This window comes from Salvia hispanica, chromosome 2 (assembly GCF_029641045.1).
Source record: "Salvia hispanica isolate PSC_SH4W2 chromosome 2, Shi_PSC_v1, whole genome shotgun sequence".
Taxonomy (NCBI): Eukaryota; Viridiplantae; Streptophyta; class Magnoliopsida; order Lamiales; family Lamiaceae; genus Salvia; species Salvia hispanica.
In genome coordinates, this window is record NC_142693.1 from 39,184,773 (window position 1) to 39,208,523 (window position 23,751).

Below are 23,751 nucleotides of genomic sequence, written 5' to 3' on the forward strand. Positions count from 1 at the left end.
CCTTATTTCAGCCGAAGGAGCCCTCAATTTCGAGATGAGCGATGAGCTTTACAGATTATTCGTACCGAAGACACAAAAAATACCAAAGACGATCAGATATACAGAGACGATGGACTGATGTCGGTTCAACTGCATCTTTACTGCGAGAAACGACGGAGGAAGATGTTTCTCGTTGTGAATGTGGGGCGGCTAGGATTTTTGGTTGAGTGAAAAGTTGAGGGAGACGTAGTTGATGAGAGAGAGTGGAATGATGAAGTGATTATTGGTGCAGTTCTAAAACTGATGATATAATTCGAATTTTTACAATTATACCCTTATAATGTACTCCCTCCGTCCCATAAAAGTTGAGTCGTATTCCTTTTTAGTTCGTCCCAACAAAGTTGAGTCATTTCCTTTTTTACAAAAGACAAAACATCTATTCGCTCTTACTTTGTTCCATCATTTTCTTTACTCTCTCTTATTTTTCCTACTTTTTCCATCTCTCCTATTTATTTAATATAAATTCTTAATCTCCGTGCCCAAAAGTTTTATCTCAACTTTTATGGGACGGAGGGAGTACATTATACCCCTAATGATGTAACATGGTCCATCACATTCCATGACATCTCATCCGTCCAAAATCATAATCCAAGAGCTTTTACTTAGTGATCGAGGTCCGCTTATATTGAGGCCCAGCCTGGCCCAGGCCCATGTCTAAGGCGGGCTGGGCTGGGCCGGTATTTTTCTAATTTTGCTAAGCTCGGCCTGGCCCAGGCCCACTTGCCATGTGGGTCTGGGTTGGGCTGGGCTTTGTTTAAATTTTTTGTTTAAGTATTTTAAAAATATCCAGAATGTATTATATGCAAAAATATAACATATAACTTGTATTTTTATATCTCATTAACTAAATCTAAATTTAATAAGTGTTTAAGTTCATTTATTGACTTTGTGTCAACAATATTTTTCATGTTCTTTATTCTATTTAAAAGTAAGTCTATAACTAAATGAATAGCCAATATTGTTAGTTTTGTTTGTAGATGATGACATATGGGTTGATGTTGTATTTTTAAAGGTACAAGTATATGAACTAACTAACAATGTTAAAGAATTCTATAATTATCATCATATATTAAGGTTTGAATACGTAATATTCTTAAAGTTAAACTTCAGAGTCATCTTTATTACATCTTGGATAAAAAACATTAGATGTAATCAAGATTGAATGTTTCATTCATGATTTAGTTGGAAACTTATGTTGATATTAAACTATTATTGTTTGGGTCCATTCGGAGACATCCAAAATATTAGAATGATATAGACAAAATTAACATGTCTCGTGTACAAGATGACGTGCATAAATAGAGAAATATACTATTATTAGTGATTAATCACCTAATTACATTAAAAAAAAAAAAACTAATTATAGAAGGTGGGCCTCTGATGGGCCCGGGCCTGGGTTGGTCTTGGGCCTGGACTGGGCTTCGGATAGTCTTGGGCCTGGGCCGGGCATGGGTTTACAAAATGGCCCAATTGGAGCCCATCTCAACTGATGAGCCCAGCCCAGGCCCGCTTCGTTTTACTGGTGGGTCGGGCCTAGGCCGACAACTCTACTTATATTAGTCCTATGTTTTATACTAGGGGGTGATAAGGAGGGTAATGCACCCCTATGGAGTATAGTAATAAATGTTTATTAGTTAGTAGTATATTTTTTTTCCTTAGTTTATTATTTTCAATTTCATTAGATTTCCCCTGTAATTTACTTTTGTGTAATTGAATTGTAGTAGTAATAAATCTACGTACATAAATCGTAAAAAAAATAGAAATGGGTCACTCACCTTTTAAAAGACGGAGAAGGTTATCCATACTTTTATAGGTGAGCTAGGATCGTTACCAAGTCGATGTGGGACAAGATTAAGAATTTTAACACTCCCCCTCACGTGTGGGCTGGAATGACACATCGAACTTCCATCATGTGGGTAGGCAAGAGAAGAGATAAAGAGATAAAATTCATCATCGACTTGGGCCCGCTTTGATACCGGTTAGGCCAGGGTTGCCTAACGATTTAAAGGAGTGGAACTAACATAGGTTTTGAAGAGAGAAATAGAACAACCCTAGTTGAAGTTCAAGGGGGTGATTTCCCGCTGGTATCGTGAATGAGAATAATTTATTTGTTAATATGGAGTAGTATTTCTCAAATAATTTAACATAAAGTCGTCAAATTTATCTTAATTTTAACTTCATCTATCAAATAACAACCCGAAAATTAATTCTACTAACTTTAATCATTATTTATTCTTAATCCATCGTAAGATTCGTAACACCAAACGAGTCTCAAAAGATACTATACTTTTAGATATCAAACGTAACAAAGGGGTAGCTGATCGCAAGGAACCAGTAGTTTTTGTAAAGGAAATACACTGACGTTATTTCGACGCGTTTGTGAATTTTTTTAAATGAATGGGATAGTTGTTAGTAAAAGGTTTGTAAATAAATTAATATTAGGTACTTATATAGTGCCACGTAAATAATTTTTCGTGACATCATGTTCAAACTTGTTGCACCAAATCACTGAAAATTAGTGTCGGCACTTAAAAGCATAAGGCCTCATCTATTGACAACTGCCACAATCCAAATAGTGGCCACTTAAAACGTGATTACGATTGCATTCAATATTAAATAACATTAATTGCAAATTCATTAATGGATTATGGATGAAATCAAATTTATATAGGAGTGTTTTTCTGCGTGCTTACTAAGAATCAATTTGAACTGTTAGTCATTTATCACGACTTAGATCGAACTATTATTACAGTGTGTTTAGACTTTTAAATATATATTATATTTTTGGGTTTAGGGTTGATACTACACATTCTAAAACACTATAAAAATATTTATTTAAGAAACGATATAATGCAATCGATAAGTGACACATATTCACTTTTATATCAAACGTCTCTCTCTTAGAAAATCGATTATAGTATTAGTTTACTTCACTTATGTTGGTGTGGAAATTATCAAACAACTTAACTATACTATTTGAGAAATGAACAACCAATTTTTAGGTTTGACCATATTAACACTTTATTATTTGACGGAGAGAACAAGAAAATATAAATTCATATTCAATAATCACTTAGTTTTTTTCTTGGAAAAGCTACAATCTATTTGTTCACGAAAATTAATTAAAATCTAGTTCAGATTTGATTCATTAAGCATTAAATATCAAGAGTGACTAACTAAAAGAAAAATGAGACAAAACCCAAGATTAAAAAGATGGAATAATGTTGTAGTATAGTATCATGTATGTATACACAAGAAATAAAATCTAAAAGAATAAAAAAAATTTAAAAAAAAAAAAGAAAAAAGGGAGGAAGGATGAAGAAGATGAAAATCCTTCCAACCAGCTAAAACAAAGTTGGAGGGTTTTCAATTGTTCACTACTTTTGTCTCTCATAAATGAAAAATCAAAGTCGAATCATCAAGCGATCCCTGAGCTTCTCGGGAAACCAACGCTGAAAGACGACCAAAACGACGCCGTCGAGGCAGCTAAGCAGCCAGGTGACTTTATCATGGAATCTGATCCACCACCGGCGGTCCTCGCTCTGCCGCTTCTCCATCATCGGCTGCAGGTACGCCCACGCCGCGTGCTGCACCAGCGGATCCTTGATCGGGATCTCCCTCCAGCTGTCTCCGCAAGTCGGCGACGCTGAGGACGGCGGAGACTCCGGCATCAAGTCCTTCAAGCTCGTGTAATTGATACCTTCGAGCGCGATCATCTCGATGCCGTCGCGATTGAAGTGGTTTGGTAATGGTAAGATGCGATGGTTTAAGGCGAATTGATGGGGGTTATCTATGGATTCATACATTTTGAGAGCGAATTGATGTTGCTTCATGATTTGGTTTGGTTTGGATGGGAGACGAGATTATATGAGTTGAAGTTGAAGAGTATGTATGTATGTAGTATGAAGAGGGAGAGTGTTAAGAGCAGTTGATGAGTGAGTGAGGAATGAGCAGGAGATTACACGTGTTGCACGACTGGGTCCCATTCTCCCGCGGCTTTTGCGTGGATCTCTATCTCTTGTTTTTCTCTTTCAAAAGTGATAAACGATCCTAATATTTTTTTCAACCAAGAATTGTTCAAACATAAAACTCCCATTCATTATATAATATTTGATGAATCAAAACTATACGCCTCGCCAACCAAGTTGAAGAAGCTTTAAATGTCTCATTTGTATAATACTACTCCCTCCGATCTGCTATAAGTGAGACGCTCCAAATCTGACGTTGTTTTACAAAAATGATAGTAATAAATAGTTATAGTATAGATAAAATAAAGTAAATAATTCTCTCTCTTACTTTACTTTCTCTCCACTTTAACTATCTATTATCATTTTCGCAAAACAATGGCCAAGACACTTAGATTAAGCAATAAATATTCAATAAAGGGAGTGAAATTAAAACACATCATAGAATAAAGTAAATAAGTTATAAGAATAAAAGTAGAAGGGAAAGTAAAATAAATAATTAAAGAAAATATAGTAAAAAGATAGTACTAGTAATAAAGTAAGACAAATGAAGTGCACTAAATTTTTCCATTAAGAAAAATGATTTCATTATAATGGGATTACCCAAAAACAACTAAAACTATAGCTAAGCTGCACCTCCATTATATTAAGAGAGTTTGAGATGATTGTGATGATGTGTAAGCAAATATATCTAGAGTTGATCATCAAACTTGTGTTCTTAGGTATGTATATATATATATATATATATATATATGTCAACAAGGAGTCCTTTCCGTGAGCATTATTATAAGGAGTCTAGTAGGGGTGTTGCAAAATATCCGTAATCGATGTAAGTGAATCAAACCAAATCAAAGTATTAAATTCGATTCGTAATTTCATACATGGTTGGATATATTTCTTCAAATTAAACATTTTTGGTTTGCTTCGGATTGTTTTTTATCAAAAGAATCTGTTATTTCAAATTTATATTTAATTATTCAGATATTATTTTAAATTTCTAGATTTTTTAGGATTTTTGGTTCGGAATTTAATATAGAAGAATTGAATTTTCAGATATTTTGTATCGACTCAAAGTTATATCCTCTCAAATTTCAGACTTTCGGATAGTTTAGTTTTAACAAAAATCCATCTAAAATCTGAATATTTCATGATTCTGTGATGTTCATTTAAAGTTATAAATGGTGGTCGAGAAGCTCTGACGCATATTAGTCCATATCACTCTTAAATTAAATACTCCCTCCGTCCACGGAAATTCGTCCCGGTTTGACCGGGCACGGGTTTTAAAAAATGTAATGAAAAGTGAGTTGAAAAAGTCAGTGGATTGTGTGTCCTACTTTTATATATTAGTTTTATAATAAAATGTGAGTAGGAATGAGTTAGTCGAATATGAGGTCCACTACCAAAAATGGTAAAAGTGAAATGGGACAAATTTTGGGGGACGGACGGAAATGAAAAAGTGGGACAAATTTTGGTGGACGGAGGAAGTAATTAATTTGTAAAAATATTTAACAAATATTCAAATCCATTCCACTTATAAAACGTCAAAATTGTGCTAATAAAGTCCATTTTGTCCAAATTAAGTAATTAACAGCCTAAGTTTTCTTTAGGCAAAACCCATTCTATATGTATCACATTTTAAATCGAAGTATACATCATATCCAACACAATTAAATTGCTTTGATACAAAGATAGAGAACTAGGGCTGTCAATTTTTGACACGACATGATAACACAACACGAACCGGCACGAAATTAATGGGTTTGGGTCAGAGCTTATCGTGTTCGTGCCCTTATCGGGTCGACCCATTAAGGACACGAAAATTTCGTGTCGGGTTCGTGTTATCCGTTAATAATGCGTGTTCGTGTCGTGTTCGTGTTATCCGTTAACACATAATATTTTAATATTATTATTCTTATTAACACATAATATTTTAATATTATTATTCTTATTATTTTCATTTTTCAATACTTATTTTCGTGTCATTAATGGGTTCGTGTCGTGTTGACCCGAAACGGTTCGTGTCGTTAATGAGTTCGTGTCGTGTTCATGTCTGAGGGTAGCGGGTCGTGTTCGTGTTTGAGGTTTTCTTAACGGGTCGTGTTCGTGTTTGTTGTTATCGTGTTCGTGTCGTTATCTTGTCAACACGATAACGACCTGACACGCACAATTTGCCACCCATATAGAGAACATTAATAAAGTTGTGCATGAATTTTCAAAAAAAGCAGCCTGTGGCGCTAACCCATGCCGCTAGTCTATTGTGTCGTCGGAATCAAGACATTTTTTTGTTACAATGCCATGTGTTGCATTTGGAAGGATTATTTCTTCTACTCAATAAATGATTAGTCTCTATTACTAAAATTTCGATAGAGCCACACGTGGCCACCATCTGTTGCTCGACCACATCCCTGCCCTACCCCACCCAAATAGGCCATTCATAAAATAAGCCATATAAAATAGATAAATTTATCTGAATGGATATAATTCTCAGACTCTGTAAAGTGTAAGTGATCAAAATTTTTAAAATGAAATGAGTTTAACAGTTTGCTGTTTGTCCTAATACAAAAGCAAAGGACTTACAAGCGTGTAATACTTGTATTGAATAGTCCCTCTTATGTCATAAGATGGAAACAAACTGAACGCGTAGCCACGACCACAACAATCAATCAACATCGGATTCGGACAATACCATGATCATCACCAGCCAATACTATACAAGTTCAAAAAGATTTAGTTGTTGAATTGACTGGCCAACTGTCAGGTCATAAACATTTGTCTTGTAATAGATCTCCAAACACTTATCTTGTTTCTCTTTTTCAGTTGGGATGCTTTTGTGTCAAATAAACAAGCAATTTATCAACCACCATCAGAATAGAAACTTGGCATTTGCATTCTCACATCTTAGCATATCATTACATTACAACACTAGCATGTTCAGAACAAGAACAGATCCCTTCAATTCAAGCCTTTTGTTGCAGTAAAAGGAGAAAACCTAAAGCTCGATTTGTGTACTCAATTGTTAAATCTAAATATGGTTATCAATGTGGGTACAGAGAAGTGTATCAGTATAAGAAGGCATATAAACTAGTTACCTTCTGTCTGAAACAGACAGCAGTATAGGTTTGATGCAAACTCTCAATGCTCCATAATGTAATTCTTCTTCTTACACCTCCAAGATCCTTTTACGAGTCATTTTTGCTTCTGCGCAGCCTGCCATAAACATAAAAATGAAAAGATATTAGTAGATGACAGTTTCATATGAAAAAAGTTTCCAATATGAATGTAACAAACAAACAAACATACAAACATACAAACATATGAGAGGGGGTTCTAAAACAACCTTTTTCATTTTTTCCAGCACCGAATTTTCAAAATCTTGATACCCAGCACCAACAAGATTGCTCAATTTAGGGCCATCAGGCTCGTTTTTCTCAGCACTAAAAACAGCCGGTGACGAACCAGGTTGAAGAGGCACTACAAGGAGAGGATTTGAAAGATCACCCAACACATGCCCAGTTGCAGCAATGGCAGCATCCTCTGATTCCATCACTACAAGAGCTGAACCTTTCTTCTTGGTACTTTTAATGACTACATCTTCTACATAGCCAAATTCTCTGAATATCTCACGGAGTCTCTGAGCTGTGTAACCTTCACCAGTCTTCTCCCATGAAACTTTGAGAACCTTGGCCTTGTCCAGCCCATTACCTCCACCTCCACTTCCCCCATCTGCTGCTCCATCTTGCTTGGAAGGTGCTGCAGCAGCTGGTTTTTTGTTGGAATGCATAGCAATAATTCTAGCAATCTCCTGCTTCAGCTGCCGAGATATTCTCTCTTCCTCTTCTTGAGCTTTCATAGTGGGGTCAGCAGCAAAAGCAGACCGCTCTCTTTCCTCAAGATCTGACATCATCTTCCGGCGCTTGGAATCTTGCTGTCCTTGGCGCTGAACCTTCTCCCTTTTAATTCTAAGTAGATCATCAAACAACTTTCTAGCCTTTTCATCTTTGAGAACTTGATAAGAATTTTGAAGCTTAAGAAAGTTAGCATGTGCATTAGGATCGTCGGGCCTTTTGTCCGGATGCAGCTCCCTCGCCTTAGACCGATAAGCCTTGTTAATCTCCTGGTCCGATAGTTGGGCACCTTCCTCACCTGAAGGCAGTCCTAGAACAACATAATGGTCGATTTCAACATCCATTTTGCCCACTGCAAAACCAAACAGGAATCAACAGATTAGACTTTTCTTAGACAAATTAATAGACTCAGATTATAAACTGGATATTAGCCTTTTTCTCATAAAAAAGTGCCCTAATCAAATGGAAAAGTTTTGCATCAAAATCTAAAATTCAAAATAATTAAACGAAAAATTTCTCAATAACCAATCTCTAAGACACAAACAACCAATAAAAAGTGATAACTCACTGCCATTTTGCTGCATATTAAAACCCTAAGCCCCAATTGAATTAAAACCCTAAGCCCCAAATATTGAAATACAGAACTTCAATAATCGATCAATTATGGATCAATTGGAATACATAACCCCAATAATCGATGAAAACTGAAATTATCACTAGATTCATACAGTAGAGATGGCAGGAAAATTAACTCAATCATATCATAAAAAGGACTGAAATACCTTATGAGCGCCAAGGCTTGGTTGAAGTAAATACAGAGTGCGGCTGCTGTGTGGTTGTTGATGTCGTTAGACACAGCCAATAGACACGGAGGCGAGGGAGAAGCCGGCCAGCTGCAGTCGGGAACGGAAGAGGGGAAGAACAGAGATTTTGGCCAGCTGGTTATGTCGGAAATTCAATTTACGTTGGATTATTGTTTTATTTAAAATAGTACCTATATGAAGCTTCAAATCTATACGCTGGAATATTTACATTTTTTTACTAAAATCCACTTTTGTCCATTATATTTGGGCCTTTGGCAAAGAAAGTATATATTTTTTTTTACATTAAGTTTGTAATCTTTTATCTCAAACAATATATTGTAATCCAAAGTTAGTTTTTCTGTTAAAATTAATGGTCAAACATATTTTCCGTTAATTTTAATAAAAAAATTAAGTTTGGACCAAAACATATTCTTTAGGACCCAAAGATCACAAACTTAATGTAAAGAACCAAAAAGTTTTTTTATCCAAATGTAAGGAACCAAAAATACACTTTAGTAAATGCTTAAACCTATATATTCCTGGGAATAAAATACTTCACCCTGTCCTCTAAGAATTGAAATTCTTTTCTTTTTGGTCTGTTTGCTAAAAATAATAATTTTTCTTTTTAGGAAATTTCTTTCTCTCTAATGAGATGGAACATATTTTCCACTAACACTCTTTTTTTTTATATATTTTTTTTATTTTATCAATTTTACATTAAAATATGTGTCGTTTCAAATGTTTCTATTTTTTTTTTTTGAAGGATGAGTAATTTTTATGAAGATATTGTTTTTAGTTAGGAATAATATCAGCTCAAACATGAATTATGCCTATAAAAAAATTCAACCAAAATCTAATTTTCCAAACGTTAGGTTTTTTCATTCCATTCCAAAAAGCACAATACAGCCTCAATTTCAACTCCAACTCAATTGCACAAAATTAGGGGTGCTTAAACGGTTCTCCGGTTCTCGGTTAACCGGAATCAGAACCGGAATCGACCGATTAATTGAGGAACCGGAACCGGAAAATCCGGTTCCGGTTCCGGTACCGGTTCCAACTTTTTAAATAACACCAGTTCCGGTTCCGAACCGGAACCGACCGGTTCCTAACCGGGAACCAGATTATAATTCAATTTTATTTTTTTATAATTTAATATACTAAAAAGTCTAATTTATTGAATTAATTTTGAATTAAAGTAAAATAGTTTGAAACATTGAGTGATTTTTAGATTTAAATGTTTAATCTGTAATACTTTGAATCTATAATTATTTTCCTAATCCATTTTTTATGAACTAACTATAATGAGTAGAACATCATAAGTTTGTTTTTAGCTTTCAAAAGAACTTATACAAATACAATATCATTTCATATGATATATTTATTACAAATTTATGTAACAATTCATTTAACATACGATTTTAACATATTTGTGAATAATTTATTAAGTGTTCCGGTATAAACCAAATAGTCACAACAATATCAATTAGTATTGAAAATTCCAATGAATACTATGTTTAGCCAAAAAAGGGAAAATGAAATTCAATTTTAAAACTCATTTGTTTTTAAAAAATTGCTAAAGTTTAGAACTCCTATTTTTGTATTAGTAAAAAATTGCTAACATAAACTAGTCCGACCCAACCTACTACACTTGGCATCACTCTTATCCATATATGAATATTATTGTATTGTTGGTTTGTATTTTGTGTATTTATTTTAATTTTTAGGTATTATTTGTTATAATTATAGATGTTGGATTATTATTTTTTTAGTATTAAACTATTTAAAATTATAAATAAATTCGAATTAAAATTACACATCGGTTCCGGTTCGGAACCGGAATCGACCGGTTCTTAACCGGCCGGTTCCAAACCGGAACCGGTCGGTTCCAGTTCCGGTTCCAAACCGGAACCGGTCGGTTCCGGTTCCGGTTCCGGTTCTTAAATTTATGAAAATTTAAAACCGGTCAACCGGTCCGGTTAGAACCGGAACCGGCCGAATAAGCAGGCCTACACAAAATCATTTAAAAAGAAAATAAAAATTAATTTAACATAAAAATTACATAAATTTAAAATTTAAGAATAATAAAGTATAATAGTATGTAATAAATTTAATTAAAAACAATAAAAATAAAATAAAATAAATTGGGGCCAGACGTCGCGGCTGCTGAAACCGTCGAGTGGCCGGCTTTCAAGGCGAGAAGTGTGTGGGCGGGCAGGGTGCCACACGTCGAGAGGGACATGCAATGCAGCCCTGCCGGGCAGCCGCCCCTAAACGGGGTTGCATTGTGAATGCTCTAAAGACTAAAGTTGACATGGTTACTCTTATCTATTTTTTTAAGATCTAATCAATAATAATAATAAATATGGATGGAGGGAGTATTTACTTTATTTTAAAAAATTCATACTGTTTCAAAAGTTCATATTTTTAAAGGAAAGATAGAGTATCTACTTTCTTTATTTTTTTTTAAAAAGGTCACTGTTTTCGTAACCCGAATGTGTGCATAAGACCATCTTCAATGATACACAAAAACCTAAGTGGGATAAGTAATTAGCTCGATTGGTAAACCATAACCAATCATATTTTTGGGTTTTGAGTAAAAAAAAATACCTATTTTTAGATTTAAAGTTTCAAATTTTGTGGGTAAAATTGGCATAATATAGAAAATATTATTTTAAATTTAAATTTAAGTTTAGCATAAATGGTTGGAATAAAATCATATTTAATGTGATATTTAACCCCGCTGTATTTTTAATCAAATTATTTTGGAAAATATGTTCAAGCCTTGTAAGATAAATTTCTGTGACCAATATGAGTCCCACACACACATCCAATATTTGTAGATGATCCAATTTGATTGATTTCTCATACGTTAAATTATGTAGACTAAGCACTGTGTCTGTGTGTAGACTAAGCACTGTGCCTAATCATGGGTTGTAGCATATAATGAACAAAGTTGAACGGTGAGGTTCGTTCAACCAATAATCCATGGCAAAAATGTGTAGGCACGAGCACGACAGTATGATCGATCAACAATCATGAGTTCTTATCAACATAAACATAGTCATGCGATCTTGCATATATCATCATACAAAAAAAAGCTAAAAAAAGAAAACTTTTAGGTATGGGGAGTTTCAGAAATAATCTGTTGATAACAGTGATCTCGATGGGAAACATGGGGGATTTACAAAAGTGGAGCCAAGATCAAATAAAGGCAAAAAGCTGCCCAGAAAGCGTAAGTATGATAGGATTCCAGTGTACTACTAGTAGTCTTGGGGTTAAAAGTTACAGTGTACATTAAAGAATTCAAGGGGCTGCTCAAGAAGCTACCTGTGTATTCATTCATCAGGTGAAACAAATCAGAGACAGAGTTTTCCCTTGTCAAGTTGCCACGGGTTCTGCTGGGGTCGTGAAAGGCGCCAGTGAATTCGCAGGAATAGTGATGCCACTCCCCTTCACAGATATGTTGGGACTCCGCCCTGAACTAGCCCTACTCACAAGATGAGAGTCAACAAACACCACCACTACTGTTATGTCGTCGTGGAAATGACGACGAACTCCACGGTCGATTTTCTTCAAGTCTGAATACCTCATCTCCCTTTTCTTTGCTGCCTCTTGCAATGCTGCTTTCACTAATCTCTTAGCGCTCCCCTGCACAATTCAACCATTTTTGAGACAAGTGAATACAATGTGATACTTGTGATAAGAGTATAATATTAAGACAAATGTGCCATAGCAGATTCCTACAATACTACTCCTTATAACCAGAAATATATGCATATGAAAACAAATGCTGAGCAATACCTGCTGTAGCTACTCACAAAGTGTAACACAAGATCTCAAGAAAATTGGAAACAACAAAGCACAGTCCGAAATAGAAATCTTCTTAAGTATTTCGGTGCTAAATATATCTTACATTGCGTGGATGATTTTGGACTAGATCAACAGCTTCTTGGTTGGAAAGGTGTTCCCAGAGGCCATCAGATGCAAATATAATGAATTGGTCATCAGGCAACAACTCTTGCACAGCGATTGCAGGATCTGCACTCAAAATAGGTCTTTGGAAAGGTTCACGCAGTCGGAATTTCTGAAATAGCGGCTCTCTGTTGAATTCAGCCTTTTTTAAATACACGTCTCCAATTGATCTTGAGATCTATAAGCAACACAATTAATATCAATTTACATATTAGAGGTTTCAGGATCACAATTTTTACCCAGCGTGAACAGCATAAAAACCAAGCCAAACACCATTATAGACTTTCATATTGAGGGCTAAAGCATATGCACACAGAGTCATGATCCTAATGTCTTAGTATCTAGAGATCTGTTACTCACGACCACATCAAATGCTCAACCTAAGAAATTAACTGCTAAAATTCAAAAACAAACTCGTGAAGCTCACACCATCAAGAAAAAAACAAATATGTGCTATATATCAACAGTGGCAACTAGACTTCGAAGAAATGTAAAGCTTACATTTACTGTAAATCAATTTTAGAACGAAAAATATCTAACGTCTTGTCCGAAAGAAATGAAAGCAATTAATCTATTAGTTAGTGTTTTCCCCTTACATAATTCTTTTTCACAAGTATCATCATGCTTCGATTTTCTAAGAAAGCATTAGAACAATACAACTGTAAAGAAAGTGAAAAACAGTTCAAAAAATATACAACTGACAATATGGAACTTATCAGCAGAAGATGGAAAATTTTAAGTACTTAATTTTTATCTCAGATCTCTAGCGTTCAAAACTAAAACTCTACCGCGATCCTTGAAGTATCTATCATTCGAAGAAAAAAATCCTGTATAAGTCCTTGGATGTACAAGTTATATCCAGAGTATAAAATCACAATTAATGTTTTAGGCATGAAAGGAAACATGCTATCAGTCTTCACTATAATTAATAATAAAATCAAATCAATCCAATGGTCAATGGAGAAATGACAAATTTACCTGTATAAGACCCTTCACGCGCCACACGTTATGTTTTAAAACTACGATATGTGAATAGTGTGCAAAGACTGCAACTCCTGTCTCACTGACTCAAAACTTGCATTGTGCTCAGCTGAGAGTTGAATAGCAAGTACTTCCCCTGTAGCCCTGACAAGCCTCCCTAGAACAGCACGGGAATCGCCAAGATTCGCAATATAGAGAGTTCCACTGCAGATTATTCCTACAAGACAACAAGAGCCAACCGCTGCAATCTGTGGTCTCGTAGGCCATTGTCTGCTGACAACTGAGAGAAAACCATCCTCGGTTGCTTGAAATGCCTTACGAATAACTTCTGCTGACATCGATTGATGTTCCGCCGCAAACCCTTCACAATCAACCCAAGACTTTGACAACCATACGAAATTAATCATGATCATACTTTGCCACATATCATGTCGTCCACATTTAAATTAAACACAAACAATTGGAAGTTGGATTTATTCATAATATATGCTCCACATATCAGACCGCTCTCTTTCCTCAAGATCTGACATCATCTTCCGGCGCTTGGAATCTTGCTGTCCTTGGCGCTGAACCTTCTCCCTTTTAATTCTAAGTAGATCATCAAACAACTTTCTAGCTTTTTCATCTTTGAGAACTTGATAAGAATTTTGAAGCTTAAGAAAGTTAGCATGTGCATTAGGATCGTCGGGCCTTTTGTCCGGATGCAGCTCCCTCGCCTTAGACCGATAAGCCTTGTTAATCTCCTGGTCCGATAGTTGGGCACCTTCCTCACCTGAAGGCAGTCCTAGAACAACATAATGGTCGATTTCAACATCCATGTTGCCCACTGCAAAATCAAATACGAATCAACGGATTAGCCTTTTTTTAGACAAAGTAATAGACTCAGATTATAAACTGGATATTAGCCTTTTTCTCATAAAAAAGTCCCCAAATCAAATGGAAAAGTTTTGCATCAAATCTAAAATTCAAAACAATTAAACGAAAAATTTCTCAATAACGAATCTGTAATATCCTCTCAAATTTAACAAATATCTCAATAACGAATCTGTAATATCGACTCAAAGTTTTATCCTCTCAAATTTCAGACTTTCGGATAGTTTAGTTTTAACAAAAATCCATCTAAAATCTGAATATTTCATGATTCTGTGATGTTCATTTAAAGTTATAAATGGTGGTCGTGAAGCTCTGATGCATATTAGTCCATATCACTCTTAAATTAAATAATTAATTTGTAAAATATTTAACAAATATGCAAATCCATTCCACTTATAAAACGTCAAAATTGTGCTAATAAAGTCCATTTTGTCCAAATTAACAGCCTGCAAAACCCATTCTATATGTATCACATTTTAAATCGAGGTATACATCATATCCAACACAATTAAATTGCTTTGATACAAAGATAGAGAACCTTAATAAAGTTTTGTATGAATTTTCAAAAAAAGCAGCCTGTGGCGCTAACCCATGCCGCTAGTCTATTGTGTCGTCGGAATCAAGACATTTTTTTGTTACAATGCCATGTGTTGCATTTGGAAGGATTATTTCTTCTACTCAATAAATGATTAGTCTCTATTACTAAGATTTCGATAGAGCCACACGTGGCCACCATCTGTTGCTCGACCACATCCCTGCCCTACCCCACCCAAATAGGCCATTCATAAAATAAGCCATATAAAATAGATAAATTTATCTGAATGGATATAATTCTCAGACTCTGTAAAGTGTAAGTGATCAAAATTTTTAAAATGAAATGAGTTTAACAGTTTGCTGTTTGTCCTAATACAAAAGCAAAGGACTTACAAGCGTGTAATACTTGTATTGAATAGTCCCTCTTATGTCATAAGATGGAAACAAACTGAACGCGTAGCCACGACCACAACAATCAATCAACATCGGATTCGGACAATACCATGATCATCACCAGCCAATACTATACAAGTTCAAAAAGATTTAGTTGTTGAATTGACTGGCCAACTGTCAGGTCATAAACATTTGTCTTGTAATAGATCTCCAAACACTTATCTTGTTTCTCTTTTTCAGTTGGGATGCTTTTGTGTCAAATAAACAAGCAATTTATCAACCACCATCAGAATAGAAACTTGGCATTTGCATTCTCACATCTTAGCATATCATTACATTACAACACTAGCATGTTCAGAACAAGAACAGATCCCTTCAATTCAAGCCTTTTGTTGCAGTAAAAGGAGAAAACCTAAAGCTCGATTTGTGTACTCAATTGTTAAATCTAAATATGGTTATCAATGTGGGTACAGAGAAGTGTATCAGTATAAGAAGGCATATAAACTAGTTACCTTCTGTCTGAAACAGACAGCAGTATAGGTTTGATGCAAACTCTCAATGCTCCATAATGTAATTCTTCTTCTTACACCTCCAAGATCCTTTTACGAGTCATTTTTGCTTCTGCGCAGCCTGCCATAAACATAAAAATGAAAAGATATTAGTAGATGACAGTTTCATATGAAAAAAGTTTCCAATATGAATGTAACAAACAAACAAACATACAAACATACAAACATATGAGAGGGGGTTCTAAAACAACCTTTTTCATTTTTTCCAGCACCGAATTTTCAAAATCTTGATACCCAGCACCAACAAGATTGCTCAATTTAGGGCCATCAGGCTCGTTTTTCTCAGCACTAAAAACAGCCGGTGACGAACCAGGTTGAAGAGGCACTACAAGGAGAGGATTTGAAAGATCACCCAACACATGCCCAGTTGCAGCAATGGCAGCATCCTCTGATTCCATCACTACAAGAGCTGAACCTTTCTTCTTGGTACTTTTAATGACTACATCTTCTACATAGCCAAATTCTCTGAATATCTCACGGAGTCTCTGAGCTGTGTAACCTTCACCAGTCTTCTCCCATGAAACTTTGAGAACCTTGGCCTTGTCCAGCCCATTACCTCCACCTCCACTTCCCCCATCTGCTGCTCCATCTTGCTTGGAAGGTGCTGCAGCAGCTGGTTTTTTGTTGGAATGCATAGCAATAATTCTAGCAATCTCCTGCTTCAGCTGCCGAGATATTCTCTCTTCCTCTTCTTGAGCTTTCATAGTGGGGTCAGCAGCAAAAGCAGACCGCTCTCTTTCCTCAAGATCTGACATCATCTTCCGGCGCTTGGAATCTTGCTGTCCTTGGCGCTGAACCTTCTCCCTTTTAATTCTAAGTAGATCATCAAACAACTTTCTAGCCTTTTCATCTTTGAGAACTTGATAAGAATTTTGAAGCTTAAGAAAGTTAGCATGTGCATTAGGATCGTCGGGCCTTTTGTCCGGATGCAGCTCCCTCGCCTTAGACCGATAAGCCTTGTTAATCTCCTGGTCCGATAGTTGGGCACCTTCCTCACCTGAAGGCAGTCCTAGAACAACATAATGGTCGATTTCAACATCCATTTTGCCCACTGCAAAATCAAATACGAATCAACGGATTAGCCTTTTTTTAGACAAAGTAATAGACTCAGATTATAAACTGGATATTAGCCTTTTTCTCATAAAAAAGTCCCCAAATCAAATGGAAAAGTTTTGCATCAAATCTAAAATTCAAAACAATTAAATGAAAAATTTCTCAATAACGAATCTGTAAGGGCATAACGCAATTTTGCAGTGAAACAAACCTCCAACCATACTCAAAAACGCATACAAATCTGTCCTTTTTTTGCGTTTGTGAACAGTATTTCTCCATCTTTGCAGTAGCACTGTAGCTCGACGCAAAACTTACCAGAAATTGCAATTGAGTCCTTCCTTTTGATGATATTCGAAGAAGATCGAGAGCCAAGGGATGCAGAAACGGAAAATTGGAGAAGAAGAATTAGATGAAGAAACAATTACCTGATTATAGAGAGTTGTAGATGGTTGAAGAATTTGGAGATGAAATCGAAAATACAGAGAAGGGAGAAAATTCAGAGGGGAAGATTGAAGGGGAAGATTGAAGGGGAACGGCGATGGGAGGGAGAAGGGGAAATTGCAGAGAAGGGGAAGATAGAAGAAGAAGATGACGGCGATGGAATTGAGAGAAAATTAGGTTTAATGGCATGGGCTAATTAGATTTTAATTGGCATGGGCTAATTAAACATATGTATTTGTTTTTGAATTTGAGATGGGCTAATTAATTATCATATGGGCTAATTAATTATCATATGTTTAATGCAGTCTATTTATTTGTTTTAGGATATAGACGGTTTCATCAATATTTTGATATAGTATTTATTTTATTAGTATTAATTATTTTATTGAGTATGAATTGTAATATTATAATACAATAAATTAAATAATAGTACAATATTTAATAATAAAGTACTCCTATTTTACATAACACACCACAATTGATCCTACAAATGGAAATTACATTACAACGACATAAAATTAAAATAAAGACAAACGACAATTAAAACAACAAAATGAAAAACATAATCTAATAATCCGGTAATCCAGAACCAGAACCTCATATATTATCGAAGTACGAAGGATATGTTCCAGTTGCATAATTATTTGGTTCTTGTTGCTGAGCTCTTTTTTGTAAAATGCGTCTTCTCTCAGCTTGAAAATAAGCACGACTATCAGGATCGACTATAGAGCTCAAGTCCATATCCATGATTTTATTTTCTTCCTTGATAGTTTTGAGATCATGGCCATTCTTTTGTTGTTTCAAAAACATAGACATATTATCGTGAGCTTGTTTCATGCTTGCACTATATTGCTCATTTTGTTTTTCTAGAGCAACAATAAATGATTCTGAGTTACCAGACTGTTTTTTCTTCAGTTTAGCCTTCTTCACCCCGATAGGCCTTGATGAAGAAGAACCGCCAAGAATTTGTTCTTCGCCATTATCACTGCTCATAGGAAATGAAGACGACAAAGTTTGTGAGCCATGCAAACTTTCTGAATCAGAATTTTGCATCCCACGTGATGCTTGTTGTCTAGAGCTCCCTGCACAATCTTTGAATTTTTCAAAATCTTTAATCATATCCCAAACATGAGAAAATTTCCAACCCGATTTGTATTTTGAATCTGTCTTGAGCAGTTGCATGGCTTCATTCATCTACAAATAATTATATTCAATTAATCGCATGTACAAAGAGAAAATGAAACATCAAATTAGACACTCACAATGTCTGCATTTGAAGCACCTCTTCGATTTCTTGCTTCAGCTGCTCGAATACATCCATGGAATTTTTTTGTTGCTTTCTCGATGGCTTGAATACGAGCCTGCATAGATCTTTGCGTACGCTGGCCAAGTCGGAGCTCTTTCTTCAGTTTGATTGAATTCATCTTCCACGCGCTGCCAGAATCGTTGTGATGATTGAGATGTGCCTATGCTAGGATCTTGTGAAATTTGCATATAAACTTTACACAAAAGTATGTCTTCATCCTCTGTATAACTTTCTTTACGAACTGACATTTTGTGAGGAAAAGATAAAGATAAAAACTGAGATGAGATAATTGTGATGTTTTGGTTTCTTATATTTATAGATATGAAATTATTTTTCTACTTTTTGATGGATGGCTAGGGTTTAGATCTACTTTTGCGATGAGTGGCTATGATTGAAAGCACGCGGATCATGTTTTTTTTGTTTCTAGAATTTGAATGGATGGCTAGGATTTAGATCTACTTTTGCGATGAGTGGATGCGATTGAAAGCACGCGGATCGTGCTTCTTTTGTTTCTAGAATTTGAATGAATGGCTAGGATTTAGATCTACTTTTGCGATGAGTGGCTGCGATTGAAAGCACGCGGACTTCAATCAATAAAAAGTGATAACACACTGTCATTTTGCTGCATATTAAAACCCGAAGCCCCAATTGAATTAAAACCCTAAGCCCCAAATATTAATATACAGGCAGGACTTCAATCATCGATCAATTATGGATCAATTGGAATACATAACTCCAATAATCGATGAAAACTGAAATTATCGCTAGCATTCATACGATAGATATGACAGGAAAATTAATTCAATCATATCATAAAAAGGACTGAAATACCTAATGAGCGCCAAAACTTGGTGGAAGTAAATACAGAGTGCGGCTGCTTTGGTTGTTGCGATGTCGGGAGACACAGCCAATAGACACGGAGGTGAGGGAGAAGCCGGCCAGCTGCAGCAGTAAACGGAAGAGGGGAGAACTGAGATTTTGGCCGCCTGGTTATGTCGGAAATTCAATTTACTTTGGAGTATTGTTTCATTTAAATTATTTGGGCTTCAATTTACTTGTACGAAGCTTAGAGCATCCTTAACCTCATCCCGGATTTAGATCGCAAGTCCCCTTCAAGTCATTATTCTCCTAAATTTGGTGTCCCAGGCCAAAATTCCATTAACCCGCACGTCACAATTCGGGCCACAACTCAGGCCACAATTATTATTCACAACTACAACCTATTTAACTCGTAAAATAGAATACGTTGAACAATTAAAACCGAAAAAATTCATTGTTCAGTCGGAAAATAGAAAATTACAACATTGAAATTTAAAAATTCCAAAAAAAAAATTAAAACATAAGTCAATTGCGGTTCCAAATTTCTTCAATTAGATCCGCTTGGAGGCGTGTGTGTTGTTCTTCTTGGCGCATCGCCGCTGAACGGGCCATGACATTGTGCACGTCGGGAGGAACACCTTGCACGGGCGGGTCGGTGACAGTGTAGCTACTGCTGGTCCTAAGACACAAACAACCAATAAAAAGTGATAACACACTGTCATTTTGCTGCATATTAAAACCCGAAGCCCCAATTGAATTAAAACCCTAAGCCCCAAATATTGATATACAGGCAGGACTTCAATCATCGATCAATTATGGATCAATTGGAATACATAACTCCGATAAAGTGTAGCTACTGTTGGTCCTGGCGAGCGGATCGACGCTCCAGAAAGTGACGTTTTCTCCCTCGTCCTCAACGATCATGTTATGCATTATGATACATGCATACATGATGTCGGCGATTAGTGGAAGGTGCCAACCATGGGCCGCTCCCTTCACTATATCCTAACGTGATTGGAGGACTCCGAATGCGCGCTCCACATCTTTCCGAGCCGCCTCTTGCTTTTTGGCAAACAACTTCCTCCTATCCGTTGTCGGACATGTGATGGTCTTCACGAACACGGGCCATCGAGGGTAGATCCTGTCTGCCAGATAGTACCTCATAGTGTACCGACGGTGGTTGGCCGTGAACTCTACTGTAAGCGCTCGCCCAGCACATAAGTCGTTGAACAATGGAGACTCGTTCAACACATTGAGGTCGTTGTTCGACCCAGCGACTCCAAAGTAGGCATGTCAGATCCACAACCGTTGGTCGGCAACGGCCTCCAACACAATCGTTGGATGTGTGCCCTTGTGCCCGCTAGTGTATGCTCCTCTCTAGGCCATTGGACAATTCTTCCACTTCCAGTGCATAAAGTCGATGCTGCCCAGCATCCCCGGGAAGCCGTGGGTCTCCTCGTGCATGCGCACCAATCTGCGAACATCGTCGGTCGTTGGTTTTCTCAAGTATGTATCCTTGAATGCTTCGACCACTGCCGGTAAAATCTAGCTAGGCAATTGCGTCCAGTATGCTCGCTCACATGGAGGTACTCATCAAACATATCTGCAGTTGTTCGGTAAGCGAGTTGGCGTAGGGCGGATGTGCATTTCTGCAAAGTCGATATACTTTGCCGCCCGACAACATCGACGGTTTGCATAAAGTACGAGTCATGAGCTACAACTGCGTTGACAACGCGCAGGAACACATGCCTCCGCATCCGGAACGGGCGATGGAACATCTGATCACTCCATCGAGGATCTGCAGAGAAATAATCCATGAAAAGCCGCAAACCAGCTTGTTCACAGTCTCTGTGGATATACATCCGAGTACGTGGTACCCGGACGTGTTGCTCGTTCCACGCTTGAATAGCAGCTTGATAGCGTTCCACCTCGTTGTTGATTTCTTCTTGGATTGTGGACATCGCCGCCTCTAACATTAGAGCAATTTGAGCTTCGATTGTTCGTTAACCATCACGGCGAGGAGGCATTTTTCAAATTTGTTGGAATTTATGCCCGGTCAATGGACTTTGACCAATTATAATTTCAACGAGACATTTAATTTTGTAAAATTAAATGATATAGCGTCGATCTACGTTCGGAGTAGATGACCGTGGTATATTTATTTTCTCAAATCCGATTCCCGGTGAGTGAGAAATAATTGTTTAAAGTTGTGCAAAAATTGCAAACTTAATGAGCTATGAGAGGAGATTAGGGAATAATTAAGAGAGTTAATTATCCCACATTGAAAGTTTCAACCTTATTAAACTAGTATTTAATAAGAAGGATTATTACATGTAATAATTATAGTGGACTAAGATGGGCTGTAAGAGCCCACACGCGCCCACACGCGCGAGCCGCGAGCCCGCGCCCGTGCTCGTGCTCGTGCTCGTGCCCGTGCCCTTGTCCTTGGACTTGGACTTGGATCTTGGCAATTGGTCTTTGGGTGGTCTTTGGGTTGTTCTTTGGGCCTGGTTGTGGGCTTGGTGCTTGGGCCTAGTTGCGGGCTTGGCCCAAGTCTAGTGGGTCTAGTTCTTTTTAGACCACCACCGTCCGTTTCCACGTCAGCGAGCCAAGCGGGATGCCACCTCGTCAGTATGACGCGGTAAGCCAACGTGGCTGACACGTGATAGTCCACCTCGTGAACGAATCTAGAAGCTTCTAGACTCAGCCTCTCTAGCTCTGAGCGCGTAACGGCTTGTAACGCCCGAACGTTACAGCTCGTAACCGACGACCGTTACGGTCTAGCATTAATGACGGCCATTATGGCCGTTGACCCCATGCAGTGGACCGAGCCTATAAATAGGCTAGCCATTCCATGCATTCTACACATCATAAAACACTAGAAAGCATTTTGCATCACAAGCTCTCTCTCTCTCTGCATTGTTCTTCTGTCGAAGCTCTGCCCTCTCCTCCATCCAGTTCGCCGGAGCTCTGCTGATAGCGGTGCTGCTTCACCAGAGACGTAGCCGTTTTATCTTTGGGGACGAAACGCCAATCCGAAGAGCACTACCGGGGCGTATCTCGTCTTGCGGAAAGAGGACTCCTCGACTCGGCTCTTTCCTGTTCTACACTTTGTAGTTTCGATTTCCATTTGTAATTTTCGTTTCAGTTCTTTTCTGTATTCCTTCTTGTAATCCCTAAATCTCAAACAAAATTTTAGTGTGAGAGTGAGAGAAATGAAGTTGAAGTAAAATGAAAATGGATGGAAGAGTGGTATTTATACATAAAATTTCGAATTTTATAAAACAAAAAAAAATTATGAAGTTGAGTCCCGGTCCGGCCCGAACCTCAAATAACATCGGGTCGGGACTCTTTGCGTCGCGTCTCGTAACAATTAACCCTAGGTCGGGCCGGACCGGGAGCGGCCCAGGGACGCAACTGCGTCCTCGGGACCGTCCCGAGCCGTGCCGCTCCATGCTCCAACGTTGTTCTCGGGCCAGGACTCGAGATTTGCGGCCCGGCCCAGGCGCGTTAAGGATGCCCTTAAGTAGTTCAAATTTCTAAATCTATGGACTATTTAATTTTATGCTTAAACTAATATTCCTGGGTATCAATACTTCCTCTATCCTTCAAATATATAAATTCTTTTCTTTCATTCTATTCCTTATAAGTAAAAGTTTTCATTTTTAAAAACTTTTTTACTAACACTCTTTTCTTTTAATATTTTTCTATATTTTACCAATTTTTACATCAAAACATGTGTCGTTTCATATGTTTCTATTTTTTTACACGGAGGGAGTACATTTATGAAGATATTTTGTTAATTAGGAATGATAAATCTATTTTTCAAACTTTCAACCCCTACTCAATTTCACAAAAAGCACAATATAGCCTCAATTTCAAACCCAACTCAATTTCACAAAAATTATTTAAAAAGAAAATAGAAATTACATAAATTTAAAGATAAAAATTAAAAATAATAAAATACGACATATAATAAATTTAATTAAAAACAAAAAATAAAATAAAATATTGGGGCCAGACTACGCGGCTGTACAATGCAGCTCTGCTGAATCCGCAGAGTGGCCGGCTTTCCAGCCGAGAAGTGTGTGGGCGGGCGGCCGTACGTCGAGAGGGACATGCAATGCAGCCCTATCGGGCAGCCTCCACGAAGGGGCT

General features: G+C 37.0%; 4 protein-coding genes, 1 non-coding gene and 1 pseudogene across 8 annotated transcripts; 1 reads left to right on the forward strand and 5 right to left on the reverse strand.

Annotated features, from left to right (window-relative positions):
• The first annotated feature begins 1,259 nt into the window (after positions 1-1,259).
• LOC148932374 (U6 spliceosomal RNA) lies at positions 1,260-1,360 on the forward strand. The gene has a single exon (XR_016136132.1). It is a non-coding gene; the product is annotated as a U6 spliceosomal RNA (small nuclear RNA).
• A 5,510-nt stretch (positions 1,361-6,870) lies between these two features.
• On the reverse strand, positions 6,871-8,828 carry LOC125186195 (uncharacterized). Its single transcript, XM_048082570.2, has 3 exons — positions 8,632-8,828; positions 7,342-8,201; positions 6,871-7,211 (listed from the first exon to the last, which is right to left on the reverse strand). The coding sequence occupies exons 2-3, from the start codon at positions 8,191-8,193 to the stop codon at positions 7,191-7,193; spliced, it is 873 nt and encodes a 290-aa protein (XP_047938527.1). The 5' UTR covers positions 8,194-8,201; positions 8,632-8,828; the 3' UTR covers positions 6,871-7,190.
• Positions 8,829-11,671: 2,843 nt separating this feature from the next.
• On the reverse strand, positions 11,672-14,030 carry LOC148932375 (putative protein phosphatase 2C 28; annotated as a pseudogene). The gene is made up of 3 exons (XR_016135638.1): positions 13,603-14,030; positions 12,566-12,802; positions 11,672-12,300 (listed from the first exon to the last, which is right to left on the reverse strand). The product of XR_016135638.1 is annotated as a putative protein phosphatase 2C 28 (transcript).
• A 48-nt stretch (positions 14,031-14,078) lies between these two features.
• LOC148932376 (pre-mRNA-splicing factor cwf23-like) lies at positions 14,079-14,423 on the reverse strand. The gene has a single exon (XM_089065080.1). The coding sequence runs from the start codon at positions 14,421-14,423 to the stop codon at positions 14,079-14,081; it is 345 nt and encodes a 114-aa protein (XP_088921206.1).
• LOC148932377 (uncharacterized) lies at positions 14,292-17,615 on the reverse strand. 3 transcript variants are annotated; one of them, XR_016135639.1, is made up of 4 exons: positions 17,239-17,615; positions 16,166-17,025; positions 15,918-16,035; positions 14,292-14,431 (listed from the first exon to the last, which is right to left on the reverse strand). XR_016135639.1 is itself a non-coding variant. In XM_089065393.1 (3 exons), the coding sequence occupies exons 2-3, from the start codon at positions 17,015-17,017 to the stop codon at positions 16,015-16,017; spliced, it is 873 nt and encodes a 290-aa protein (XP_088921519.1). In that variant the 5' UTR covers positions 17,018-17,025; positions 17,453-17,614; the 3' UTR covers positions 15,695-16,014. The 3 variants fall into 3 exon arrangements, 2 of the variants coding, with proteins under 2 accessions (XP_088921519.1, XP_088921518.1); XM_089065393.1 differs by lacking the exon at positions 14,292-14,431 and having other exon boundaries at positions 15,695-16,035; positions 17,453-17,614; XM_089065392.1 differs by lacking the exon at positions 14,292-14,431 and having other exon boundaries at positions 15,695-16,035; positions 17,239-17,614.
• A 353-nt stretch (positions 17,616-17,968) lies between these two features.
• LOC125196559 (uncharacterized) lies at positions 17,969-19,022 on the reverse strand. The gene is made up of 2 exons (XM_048095158.2): positions 18,731-19,022; positions 17,969-18,662 (listed from the first exon to the last, which is right to left on the reverse strand). Exons 1-2 carry the CDS (start codon positions 18,890-18,892, stop codon positions 18,066-18,068), a joined length of 759 nt encoding a protein of 252 aa, XP_047951115.2. The 5' UTR covers positions 18,893-19,022; the 3' UTR covers positions 17,969-18,065.
• Between the last annotated feature and the right edge of the window lie 4,729 nt (positions 19,023-23,751).